We start from the raw sequence: 13,435 nt of genomic DNA on the forward strand, positions 1-13,435 counted from the left end.
GTACAATCGCAATCATTTCCCTATTATATTCGACTATAGTATCGAAGGTATTGTTCTACACAGGGCAGACCAAGTGAGCGATCTTGGCATGGTTTTGGATCAAAAATTGTCATTCGATCTGCATCGATCTACGATAGTTGCCAAAGCGACTCGGCAACTAGGATTTATATCTAAGCTCTCTAGAGACTTTACGGAGCCTTACTGTTTTAAATCACTGTATTGTGCACTAGTTCGACCAATCCTCGAAAATGCTTCATTGGAATGGTATTCTCATTATCTATCTTGGGCTCTACGGCTAGAACGTATACAAAAACGGTTAATTCATCTTGCTCTCAGGAAACTACTATGGAACGAATCCTTAAATCTACCGCCGTACGACGATCGCTGCCGGTTGTTGAAATTGGATAAGCTTGAAACATGACACAAAACATCAACAAGAAACCTTCGTAGCAAAATTACTCAATGTATAACTTGATGTCTCATGGCTGCTATCGTCATTGAGTTTTCGAGCACAGCAGAGACCAACCAGGTAAACGGCTTTACTACAGTATAACTTTCGTCGCACGTCCTATGGGCTAAATCAGCCCATCATATCAATGTATGATCCGCACTTTTAGCTTGGCCGAAGAATTGTTCGGTGAACCCGCACGCAATTTTATCAATAGACTGAAAAGATGTTCTGTTTTTAGTTTTAATTCGGTTTAATTAAGATCATTTAAGCCACTAGACTGGGTAGAAAAAGATTAATAAATAAATAAATAAATACATAAAATAAAACTATTGCAGATAATCATAAACTCTACAATTGCTCTATTCCACTTTCTTTATTTTCAAATTCCACTAAGACGCTCAACAGAGGAACTTTAGTCAGGCAGATAGAAATTTTTTAAAACAGATTTCTGTACCCGCAATTTAGATTTAAGATACGGGGCAATGTGCCTTCCGACAGTTGATAACAACAGGTGTTCAATGTTCAACATTTTGGCGCCACATAGTTTCTATTCGACTTTGGCAAGATATCCGGCTTTCGAACTTTTTTTGAACTTCCGGTCGGCTTTTCCAAGAACAACCATTGTAAGATAAACAAAACGTTAGCAGCGTGATTAGGAGTGAATTATTGGTGTTTGTTGAATCGCTTTCCGTGACGAAGCATGCGAAGGATGCGTGCCAATTTTTTATTTAACCTTTGCCACCCTTGTCATCGTATTTCATAAATTAATGACCAACAGAATTAATCTTATCTGACCCCGAGAGTGCCTTACGATAGGGATGATATAGATTGTACAGCTCGCGGAAGATAATCGTTTTAGCTTTATGAGTGCTTCCTGCAGTATCTGGAATGAATTAAAATAGATTCAGCTAAAAAAATCTAGACCGGGATATTTCGATAAGATAATTCATTAGGAAAACACAATATTGGGGGTGGGGATTGATGAATCTGTCGAGTATAAATAAGTGTTCATCAACAATACCGGATCAGTACGCTGTTTTGTTTGACCGCGCTAAAATGAAGTTGATAATTTTGATAGGCTGTCTGGTGGCAGCAGTTCTAGCTGAAGAAGACGGTACACCTAAATGTACGGCATCGGTAACAACTGCAAGCGGAATAAAGGCCCGCGCAGGACCGTACTGTTCTGGAGAATTGATCTTTGAAGACAATTTCGATTTCCTGGATCTCGAGACGTGGGAGCATGAGAGCACCTTAGCCGGTGGCGGAGTAAGCATTTATACTAGTAGAATAGTCCTTTGTAGTAGATTTAATATATTTTCAATTTCATCTACAGAACTGGGAGTTCCAGTGGTATGCGAATCACCGCTCTAATTCTTATTGTGAAAACGGTATCTTTTATATACGCCCTACACTGGTTTCTGATGATACCGGTGAGGCTTTCCTCACTAGCGGCACACTAAATATCCACGGTGGCCAGCCGGCTGATCAATGCACTGGACCTTTCTTTTGGGGATGTGAACGTGCGGGAAATCCAGAACATATCGTTAATCCCGTTAAAAGTGCGCGAGTGCGAACATCTGAGTCGTTCAGTTTTAAATACGGCCGACTAGAAGTGAGTGCAAGGATGCCTACTGGCGATTGGCTTTGGCCTGCTATATGGCTCTTACCAAGACGTCAAGTTTACGGCACTTGGCCAGCATCTGGTGAGATCGATCTTGTGGAATCCCGTGGAAACCTGGACTATAGAGATGCTAGCGGCGTTCACATCGGTGTCGAACAAGTAGGATCTACCCTACATTTTGGTCCTAGCTATGATATGAATGGATATGAAACGACAGTGAGCCATTTGAACAGTGCCCCTGGACAAGGTTTCAATGTTGGATTCCACCGGTACCAGTTGGAATGGACTCCGGATCACATCACGTTCAGTGTGGATGATCAAGTGCTTCGCCGAATCGACGCTGAAACTGGATTTTGGGACCGAGGTGGATTTGTCACACAATCTCCGGCTTCGGAAAATCCTTGGATGCACGCAAGCGTGATGGCACCATTCGATCAAGAGTTCTACCTGATTATGAATCTAGCCGTTGGTGGGACCAACGGCTTTTTCCCGGATGTACCACCAGCAAATAACGGGCCTCGAGCTAAACCGTGGCCTAATAATTCCCCTGCGGCGGCACGTGATTTCTGGAACGGCAGAGGCTATTGGGTACCAACGTGGCAAATGGACGTGAACCGTGGCAAATCCTCTTCACTGCAGGTGGATTATGTTAGAGTTTGGGCTCTGTAAATGAGTGATGACCATCGGAGAGGGTAAAAACAGCCTTATTAAACTATGATGCAGGGCTGTATTGCATTATTATATTAGTTTATTGGAGTTAATTTTAAGAAACAAGCTGGGGTGACGATGAGATAAATAAAATATTTATCACATTTGGTATAAAGCTTTTCCTGTTTATGCACTTATTGCGTCTTAGTAGAATACCTGAAACTGAAGAAGGTCTCACGTCGAAACCGAAATACGTATAGTAGTAGAATTAAAGGATATAAATAATTTTTGTTTTTTTGTTATGTTATTAGAATTTATATATCGGTTAAGTATGCTAATATACATAATCACATTTGGTTGATTATATTCATTAACAAAACAGTTTTGCTTCTGTTTTTGCAGGTGATCGGACGTTATTACAGAATCTATAACAGTAATAAACATGCTAGTGGAGTGAGTGTTAATTCTGATTTATACCTGCTGAGCAATTTTTGACAGAAATTAGCTATACCTATAATAATGCTTTGGTATTCTAATACCGGTTTAACAGGACAAGCTTTGCAGAATTAGTGATTCAAAGGTTCGTTGCTCTAACATTGTCATTGAATTGAAATCTAACATATACAGTCAGATGCAAAGTCTGTCGATGAAGAAGGTTCAAGCCTTTTAATGCTATTTAACCCTCTAACGGGTAAGACCGTCTGTAGACGGTCTTCGCTTTTGGAGCTCCAGAGCCGCATATGAAATTTGTTTTAATTTGAGAATATGCCAAATGTGTTCAGAACAGATTTCCTGACCTTTTGACCTGACAACATTCTGACTATGCATTCAAAAGTTATGTTATGTCAAAAACAAAAATTCCGAAAAATTCCGAAAATAATTAATGCGCGAATATTCCCTTTTTTACTTGTGAAGAAGAAGGGCATCTAGAACAAAATGATAAACCTGAAATTTTTTCTATGAGTAAATTTTATGCCTCATTTCAATTTTGTAATATATTTGAATTGAAAAAATATCTGGGTAGAGCGATAGACATGAAAAACGAAAAAGAGAAATTGGACTTTTTCTTACCTGGCGCTGCTCCAGATAATTATTTTTGAATGAAAATCAGAACCTAAGGTTCTTTTAAGTGTACTTTCATGATGAAATAGTCATTAGCTTGATCGCATCGTTTTTACGATGTTGCCCGTTAGAGGGTTAAGCCCAACAAACCCTTAAGAACATTGTTGTTTCTTAAACATGTATACCACTGACAATACTTCGCTCGACAAGACAAACAGACCTTTAATTTCTCATCTAAATAATAACTAAAACATTAGCATTACAAATTTGTGAAGGATTTACAAAATTAGGAAATAAGATATGGCTGTTTTGCGTTTTGCGTTGTTGGAGCTCATCCGATGTTTCATGCGAGTCATAAAAAGGTTGACTTACTGTCGAAAGTATCGTAAGAGTTGAACCTTCAACAGGAACGGAGGTTACTGGACGCCAGCGACATGGTTCTTGACGAATGTAGTACGGTTCAGTTGATCAAGTGGACTAGGGTTCTGCTCTTGGTGCGCGGATGCGCCAGTGAAGCTTTGGGCCTACCTCAGCGGTGATGAGCTTTAACCTGCGAAACGTCAGTTTCCTCCAGACAACACACCCGTGTTACGAGCGACAATGATATCGGAAAGGGGTTCGCTGGCCACCAACACCTGTCGGCCGTCCTGCGTTTAGCAGTTAACCGATCGATGACCAGTAGCTTGCAGATAAAATTCACGGCTCTCTGGGACTTCTTTCGGCCTAGGGTGAGATTACAGTTGAAGCCTAATGCCACTACAAGTAAGTCAAAGTTCCGGTAAATAAACGTGGTATGCAACAACGATTGTACCTTCACGTGGTACGGAACGACGATCGTCTTTAATGGTATTCCAAATTACTATTGTTTGTTGCTCTTTGGCTGCCATTCTGTTAAATAAGAAAATAACATTTAGTCAATTACAGAAGTCATCCGACGCGACGTCGTTGCCATTGCGATGGTTGTCCCGGCAACTAAAGGTAAGCAGGAGATAGTCGTTGCGTCAACCTACATTCCAGGGGACCAAGACGAAATACCGCCGCCCGAGGTTACTGAGCTCGGCTGGTAAACGGCTTGGTAATGCGTACCATCGGTGCCTTGTGCACTGGGCATAAAATAGACCCCACAGTGGTCCACAGCCTCTTACGTACGTATAGAGATGGTCATACCATCTACCAGAGCTGCGGCAATACACACAAGCTGGGCGATAGCTTTTATAGTGATGGGCGAGTTGCAGAAGCAGGTGATCGGGTGGTAGCCGATCAACCCCCGAATGTGCAGATTAAGAATCAGGGGTCGATTCAATATAAACATAATCAACGTGCACAGCCCTCACCTCGGAAGTACCAGACGAATTCTACGCGCAGTTGGAGCGTGAATACGACCACTGCCCAAGACATGATGTCAAAATTATCATCGGGGACTGCAATGCTCAGGTTGGTCAGGAGGAGGAATTCAAACTGGTGATTGGACGGTTCAGCGCTCACCCGCAAACGAACGAAAACGGCCTAAGACTTGTCGACTTCGCCGCCTCAAAGAACATGGACATACGTAGTACCTTCTTCCAGCATAACCTCTACCATCGGTACATCTGGAGATCACCAAACCAGGCAGAAGCACGAATCGTTCGTTCTGACGTTCTGAAGGTCGGCACTTTTCAGACATCATCGACGTCAGAACCTATCCGGGCGCTAACATTGATTCGGATCATTACCTAGTAATGGTAAGGATACGTCAAAAGCTATCTGTTGTAAACAATATACGATACCGGCGCCCGCCACGGCATAATCTACCTCGACTGAAGCAACTGGAGGTCACCGAAAACTACGCGTTATCTCTCGAAAGGGTGAGCTGGATGAAGCCCCTCTTGAGGACTATTGGAATGCCGTGAAAACAGCCATTAACAGCGTAGCGGAGAACGTCCTAGGCCGTGTGGCACCGAATCGACGTAACGAATGGTTTGACGAGGAATGCCAGCAGATATTGGCTGAGAAGAGTGCAGCGCGGGTACAAATGCTGCATAGAGTCACCCGTCAGAATGTGGAGCGATACAAACAGAAGCGGAGGCAGCAAACCCAACTCTTCAAGGAGAAGAAGCACCACCAAGAAGAGAAGGAGTGCGAAGAACTCGAACAGTTGTACCGCTTTCACGACACACGGAAGTTCTATCACGACTCAACGGATCTCGCAATGGCTGCCACCCCCATCGATAAGGGAAGTTTAAGAATCCATCCAGCGGCTATAGAACAACAAACCAGCGGGAAAGGATGACTTTGGAGTGGAACTTAGGATTGGGCAAAATTCTCGAAAGTATCGATAATTGAAAATCAATATCAAATCCGCCGCTTTATCGATACCGTCGATATATCGCTCGTGAAGCATCGATATTAGATTTATCGATACTATTTAAGGCGGCATTCTGGGATTAGAAAATGCTACACAAAAAAGGGATTCATAAAAATTAATAAAAATCAATAAAAACAGCTCTATTTCGAACACGTCGCTTTGTACGGAAAACCGCACTCGTGCACCACCTGCCACAGCTGTTCGCGCCCGACTGAATCGTATGCTGCCCAGGACTCCACAAAAATATGATGGGTTGTCCCCCCGATATATCTGGATGACTTGCCGAAAGCCCACCGGGTACTACTCTACGAACTCTCCTGCCACCGGGGATAGACGACGTAACAAAATCTAGAGCACCCTGTTGGTGGCTTTGACCAGCGTTATGCTGCGGTAATTACAACAATCTATCCGAGACGGGACAAACCACACCCTCAATCCACTCGTCCGGCAGCCCTCTCCCAAACCCTTCCAATGATGTTTCATTGCTGGTGGTTCTTGGCCATTCTTGCAGATTTTCGCCGGGAGTTGCTCCTTTCCGGTTCTAGCTCTTCTCGATATTTGTCCTACCCCTGCCACTTTCACCGCTATCCACCTTTTCGCGTGCTTAATGGGGGATAGTGGGCGCAACTTTTGGAAAATATTTAAATGCTTTTGGCAACTTTGCTAACGTACGCTTGACAGTTTTGCAAGGGGAAAATGTCAACTTGACGTCAGCAAAGTTGCCAAAAGCATGTTATTTTTTCCGATAGTTGTACCCACGAGCCGTAAAGCCCTATAAATGTATATCTTTATCGACCTTTTCGCGTGCGTAATGGCGGCTAGTTAAAGCCCGATACACTGAAACAAGAATCATGGTAATTGTTACCATATTAGAGGGTAAAATTAAAAGGACACACCAGTGAATTTTTGCAGAAAAGATTTCTGTTTAGCTTAAGCAGTGTTCTGGTCAAAATTACTATGTGTTGTTTTCGGCGTTACCCCGATACATAAGAAAAATAACAGAATCGTAGTCAAAATTACTAGACATGACCATGAAAGGTAGTAAAATTATCTGAGAACATATTACTTGTACAAGAATCATGGTAAATTTGAATAGCTTTTTCATGGTACTTACAAAAAGCATGCGTTTTCTGCAAAATTGTGCGAGATACCATGGTTTTTGTTTCAGAGTAAAGATATACATTTATAGGGCTTTACGGCTTGTGGGTACAACTATCGGAAAAAATAACATGCTTTTGGCAACTCTGCTCACGTCAAGTTGACATTTTCCCTTTGCAAAACTGTCAAGCGTACGTTATCAAAGTTGCCAAAAGCATTTAAATATTTTCCAAAAGTTGCGCCCACTATCCGCCATTAACCACGCGAAAAGGTGGATAAGGCTTTAACTAGCCGCCATTAGGCACGCGAAAAGGTCGATTATGGCGCGTAAAAAGCTGGAAAGTCTTTGTTAATGCCGTCAATGCCCAATACTACTCTCTGTGCTCTCTGGTCAGTTCTGAGTTCCTGAAAATCGCGTATCGTATGGACTTACTGTTCAATAAGCGTTAAACATGTAAGTGACATTTCAATTGTGAGGAACGTGCTGCTCGAGCCAAAGATGCTGATAGCTGACATTGTTCAAGGTTTTGCATAAAAGTCAATTCTGATAAAGTAAATTTGAGAATTAAACTTAGTAGATACCTGAAAAGAAAACAGCGGCAGAAAAAATCCTTAAAATATTACTTTCTTCAGCATTTTCTGGCCTAGTTTTAGCTTATATTTTTTCAGCTGCATATCCAGCTTTATCAAAACAGTATCGGGATGAAATTAACGATTTAGCATAATATCGACGTCGTAAGTATCGATGAGATATATCGAAATATCGGCCTTCGAGTATCGATATCGCGGGTATCGATACCAAGGGTAAGTCGCTGAGAACATTGTTGTATGCTCAATTTTAGGAACAGCTCATCTCATTGATTGCAATTCATTTTAAAGTTTGTTACACACTGGGGCACCTTTTTTGACAATTCAATTTTAAAATGTTAGAAACTCGCAGCCCTGCCAATGTTTATTATTGTTGTAATTCGATTTTCTTTGTTTTGCCCACCCCATCGGCAGGCAACCATGTTTTCGCCGCCAACGACTTGGAAGATAAAAAATAATATAGATAAATAATTTAAAATGAATTATAATTCACGAGGTAAGTAATTTATTTAATAAACCAAAGCCGGATAAAATAGTATTTTTTTTAATTAAAGGTTTACTTTTCAGACAAGGTGGAGGTGGAAATAAATAAATTTAAGAAAACAAAAACACTGCAGCCGTTCGTTAACAGTATAATCAATATATAGTTATGGACATTAGCGGCACCAACATCAACAACACGTGGGCTCTTCCCTGTTTCAACATGGAACAGCCGACAAAGACGCCAACACACGCTTAGCAGCGAATATTGCCGACTTCAACATCAGACATCCGGCACGCCACGCTTAACACAAATATTGCCGATCTCAACATCAGACATCCGGCACCAATATCGATTGACATCAGCGTGCTGGAGTTCGCCCAGAACTTTCGCACGCCCGGATTCCTGACACAGCAGAATGCAGCCTTCGATGCAACCTGGATACACCTGGAGCATGTTCGGACACGAAAATCCTGACAACGCAGAATGTGCCAGCAGCTTAGGTTCAGAAGTAGACTTTAGCGGTAGCAGTAGTCAGTTCTTGTTAGACCTCAAGGTAGTGAAAACGTGTAAACTCTGTGTTAGATTAAGTGATGGTGAATAAAAGTTTATTTTTTTATTAATATAAATGAACCCCTAACGTAACTATATATCGACCCTTTCGCGTGCGTAATGGCGGCTAGTGGGTACAACTTTCGGAAAACGTTAGCATGCTTTTGGCAACTTTATTTACGTCAAGTTGATATTTCCAGCCTTAATTGCTGTTGTAGAACTTTCAAGCATACGTGGGCGGAGTTCCCAAAAGCAAATCAACATTGTCGAAAACTGTACTCACTAGCCGCCATCAAGCGCGCGAAAAGGTGGATAGAATGCCAGTGTCGCTGGTGTTTCATGGATATTTTGGTGGCAAACATGTTGCTGGTTCGTGTCTTGGATACGGGAACTACATTGTCAAATTGCCCAATAGAAAATTTTCCTGCCGACGAAATACCCCAAAACGACCAAATCGGGTGATTTACGGTAAAGCAGAAGGATTTTTTATTGGGTTGCCTTTTTAGTTTGACAATCAGATTCCAGTTTCGAATCGATCACTCACACATATGCGCATACATTCAACTGTTTTTATACTCAGTTCGGTTTCCATTAAGGCTGTGAACCATTTCGCGAAATTTTTAACTTTTTGGTTAAAATTTGACAGTTCGATGGTTTTCCGAAAATAACCCTGCTCGGGAGCATGGTTAGTTTTAACCACCCCATCGACATCTCTATATCGAACTGCAGTAAACGTCAGCGACAGCATGTCCGGGGCTCAAAATTTGACAGCGGGCCCAAATCAGACTGCTGCCAGTTGAGTGAAACGCAGTGCTGACATGCTATCTCATTTTCGCACACATGAGATGTTGGCGGCGAAAACATGGTTGTCTGCCGATGGGGTGGTTTTAACCAAGTTCTGAGAGCCAATGCGATATGCACAGGTGAGGAAGAGAGCTTCGACAAGCTTCGCTGATTTTTCGATAGATTTGTTTTACATTGGTATGGATGCTTATCGCATTACAAATTTGTTCAAACAACCCGGATTGAAATGAGATGAATTTTATCTATCAAAAAAAGCAAATGAACATCAAAAATTCCTCCGATTTTAACTCGGACAGAAAAAACAATATTTTCATCCTCACCTTATATGTTCTCATTGAGCAAAAAAAAACTATCAATCCGTCAAATATGAAATGGTTCACATTCTGAACTGATTTTAACCACTCAAGGAGAAATAAACATCGAACTGTCAAATTTTAACCAAAAAGTTAAAAATTTCGCGAAATGGTTCACAGCCTAAATAAATCAGCGCGCAAATATTTCAAAATCAGAGTTGCTAGTAACAAGAAATTTTCAACTGTCAAAACAGTTTGACTTTGAAGGCAAATTTTTCAAACACACGATCACCTCTTCGATGGCACAGTAAAGCACAGACCTACCCCGTAACATAGTGACAGTTATTAACAGTTTCCCATAACACCCGCCAGTGTCAAAAATGTCGCGACGATCGTTTTTACGTGCCGGTCAAAATTGACGCACCTTCAATTTCCAAAGGAAATGTTAATTTTTGTTACGTTAAATGTGAACGCAAAAAGCTGTCTGGGCAACGATTTGAAAAGTGCGTATTGATTATTTCAAACTGTTTGAATTCTTGGTGGGTTGTTTGATTGATTTGTTTACAAGATAAAAGGCGGTATTTATTACAAGATTGTCACTCTTGTGTACGAGTTGTCTGCTTTAAAGTATTTAAATATTGCGTGTTTCATTGAAAGTTATCCGCTACACAATTCAAAATAAAATGCTCTTTCATGATTGCTGGATCGATTTTGTCGTTAACAGAACAAGTTAAGCAAAATTCAAGAGTAAATCTAAGCAATAGAGATCGTTGCAGTTGTACAAAAAACACTCTGTTACGTGACAGAACCAAATAGAGCATGTTATTATGACAGAAGAACCAGTTATGCTGCTATTGTCATTACCACGGAAACGTTTTGATACTTGACATAATGTTGTTAGTTCGTAAAATATCCCGCATTTTGCACCTTACTGGACACCGCAGTCTAAAAGTGCGACTGGCACAAAAAGTGCGACAATGCGAATGCTGTGAGTGAGAAAGAGAAAGAGTAACAACTGCAATGTTGCTGTTTTGTTTTGTCATATACATTGGCATTAGAGAAAATAATCTGGATTAATCCAGGTACAGCTGCAAAGCACAATACTCTATTGAAATAATAAACCAATTCAGATCTTATATGCACAAGGGATTTTTTGCCAAAACAAATGATAATAAACTCTTTCTTCGATATTTACGCCGCTTTCAAACATCTGTCGTGAACCATGAACCAGCAGTTTTAGGTACGTTTGATTAGTATAAGGAGCTGTCACATTGTTACCGGGTTGGCACAGACTGACCAAGATCACCAAGAGTAAAGTGAATGGATTGTTTTCAGCGACTTACCCTTGGACGGCAATGAAAATAACTACAAAAGGTTTCCTTGAATGCTACTTCTATTAAGCCTTCTACAACAAATGCTTCGACGCCCTGCCGGTCGGCCTTACGACAGTTAGCCGGAACCTTAGTCATGACCGATAAAACGATGAAAAAGATTTTGTTTGCAGCTGGGTGATGCTGGAAAGGTTGGCGGTATTCAGTACAATGATCCGGAACATCTCCTCTTTTGGCATATTGGGCTGAGCGAGGGGCAAGACACTTCATAATATTATCATAATATTAATATATTAGGCTCTATTAAAACCCTATAAATGTATAAATAAATGTAACTTTATAGGGCTTTCGGTTATATTATGGATGGGAAAGGTCAATATATTAAGGTTGGAAAAATATTTCCATAGGGAAAAGTAATATATTTTCGACAGTGTCTTGCCCCTCGGGGCTGAGGCCAGGGCGGGCAAAAAACCACGTCTCCAGGCGGTAACTTCCAGTAAGCACTTCATACTGCATATATCCCCGTTCACCACAAGTCCCGAAGGAAAGAACAGCAGCTTGGACTTTCGCTTTTCGCTGATCGTTAGTTACAGAAGGACATTCTTTCGGAACTTTGTGTCGGAGCTATATTTGACGCCATTGCTTACCTTCTTGGTGGAGCGTACTCAGTGCTTTGCCAGTCGTTGCCGTCTAACATCAAGTAGGTCTAGTCATCCATCGTCGTAAAGAAGTTTTTTACCAGCACCTTCAGCCAGCCTTGACATACCAGCATCCACATAAAAATGTCCATTTTGGCGAGGTACTTCTTTACTGTTTAGTTCCGACCTCCCCAAGGCGCGGAGGGCTGAGGGCACCTTACGCTCGGTGTCCCTTTTTAGCTTCTACTGCACCATTCCCTAGAAGGGAGAGGATAAAGGGATCGGCTATATCCGGCGGACACGAAGTGCCTCACGATGTTCAATTTCTTCACTCCGGGCTGCATCTGGCAATACGAACAAGCATCGAGTGTAGTTGTTTGTCTGTTTTCGTCACAACTGTTAAAAATCAATTGATAACGCTGTAAAATTATTTATGTACACCATGTACACAATCAATTCCTACGATTGACGGTACAGGAGGAATTGGAGAGCGGTAGCCCTCAACCGAGTTACATGGAGAAATTTTGCTCAACAGGCTTTGTCTTAGGACGGCAAGCCACCTAAGTAAGTAAGTAAGTAAAGTAAGGTGGGCTCATCACCAGTTGGTTGGGTAATTGCACGAAAAATTGCTCAAATCAGTTAATTTTTTATGTACATAATGTCCAAAAATTATAAATTGTCGATAGTTATTTGCGCTATATATAATATATGCTCAAACAAAAATGTAGTATTTTTTGGGTAATTTAGATTTAGCGATTAGCGATTAGCGAAATTTTCGCTAATCTGAGTTTATCAATTAGCGTTTAGCGATTAGCGAGCGAACTTTTTCGGTTAGCGGTGCCCACCACTGGAAGTAACAAAAGGGCGAATGTCGCAAGCGTAAACAAACCGAGTGAGAGTTGATTTTCCTATGCTGGCCCAGCAAAAAATAACTCTCACTCGTTTTGTTTACATTTGCGACATTCGCCTTTTTGTTAATTCTATCTAGAGTTGTATATTTCGAAATAACCACGAAACGATCCCAAAACGTATCTATTATCTTACTTTTCTCCTGCATCTACTGTTTAGTAATCACCAATTTGACGGCTCGCAAAAATTTAGCATGAATCAATGACAGCTCGCTGCTGGGATTTTCTTGAGGATTTTAATTGCATTTTTTCTGCAAGTTCCTTGTATTTCGCGTTTTTGATGCAATCTGTAATATGTATGAAAAGCAGGAAAGACTTTATATGGGGGTTATTAATACAACAAAGCGTATATATATGCCAGGGGGTCGGTTTTAACCATTTTGACATCAGTGCATCGGGTTGTCATTTTCTTCTTTCACTCTCTATTTCTCTCTTTCGGCTCTCCGAGCTTCTCCGACAAAAGATTTTGATTCAAGTTTTGTTGCGTCTTTCGTGTTTTCAACGCGCATACATCGTAAATGCGTAGTAGTAGTAAATATTTTCACCGTTGCTTTTCGGCTGGCTTTTGGTTGGGGTGCGATTGTGTGCAGCCAGCACAAGCACTCGCACTCGGCTT

At 41.3% G+C, this 13,435-nt stretch overlaps 1 protein-coding gene across 1 annotated transcript; it reads left to right on the forward strand.

The window, feature by feature from the left end:
• The first annotated feature begins 1,498 nt into the window (after positions 1 to 1,498).
• Positions 1,499 to 2,741, forward strand: LOC128741549 (beta-1,3-glucan-binding protein-like). Its single transcript, XM_053837459.1, has 2 exons — positions 1,499 to 1,717; positions 1,785 to 2,741. Exons 1-2 carry the CDS (start codon positions 1,508 to 1,510, stop codon positions 2,739 to 2,741), a joined length of 1,167 nt encoding a protein of 388 aa, XP_053693434.1. The 5' UTR covers positions 1,499 to 1,507.
• The last annotated feature ends 10,694 nt before the right edge of the window (positions 2,742 to 13,435 follow it).

This window comes from Sabethes cyaneus, chromosome 1 (assembly GCF_943734655.1).
Source record: "Sabethes cyaneus chromosome 1, idSabCyanKW18_F2, whole genome shotgun sequence".
In the NCBI taxonomy this organism is placed as follows: Eukaryota; Metazoa; Arthropoda; class Insecta; order Diptera; family Culicidae; genus Sabethes; species Sabethes cyaneus.

What these genes read in the sequence shown, in the direction of transcription:
- LOC128741549 (XM_053837459.1), top strand. Translation starts at nt 1,508, where the DNA reads ATGAAGTTGATAATTTTGATAGGCTGTCTGGTGGCAGCAGTTCTAGCT. An exon ending in GCACCTTAGCCGGTGGCGGA is followed by an intron (nt 1,718 to 1,784) that starts GTAAGCATTTAT and finishes TTTCATCTACAG; the next exon opens with AACTGGGAGTTCCAGTGGTA.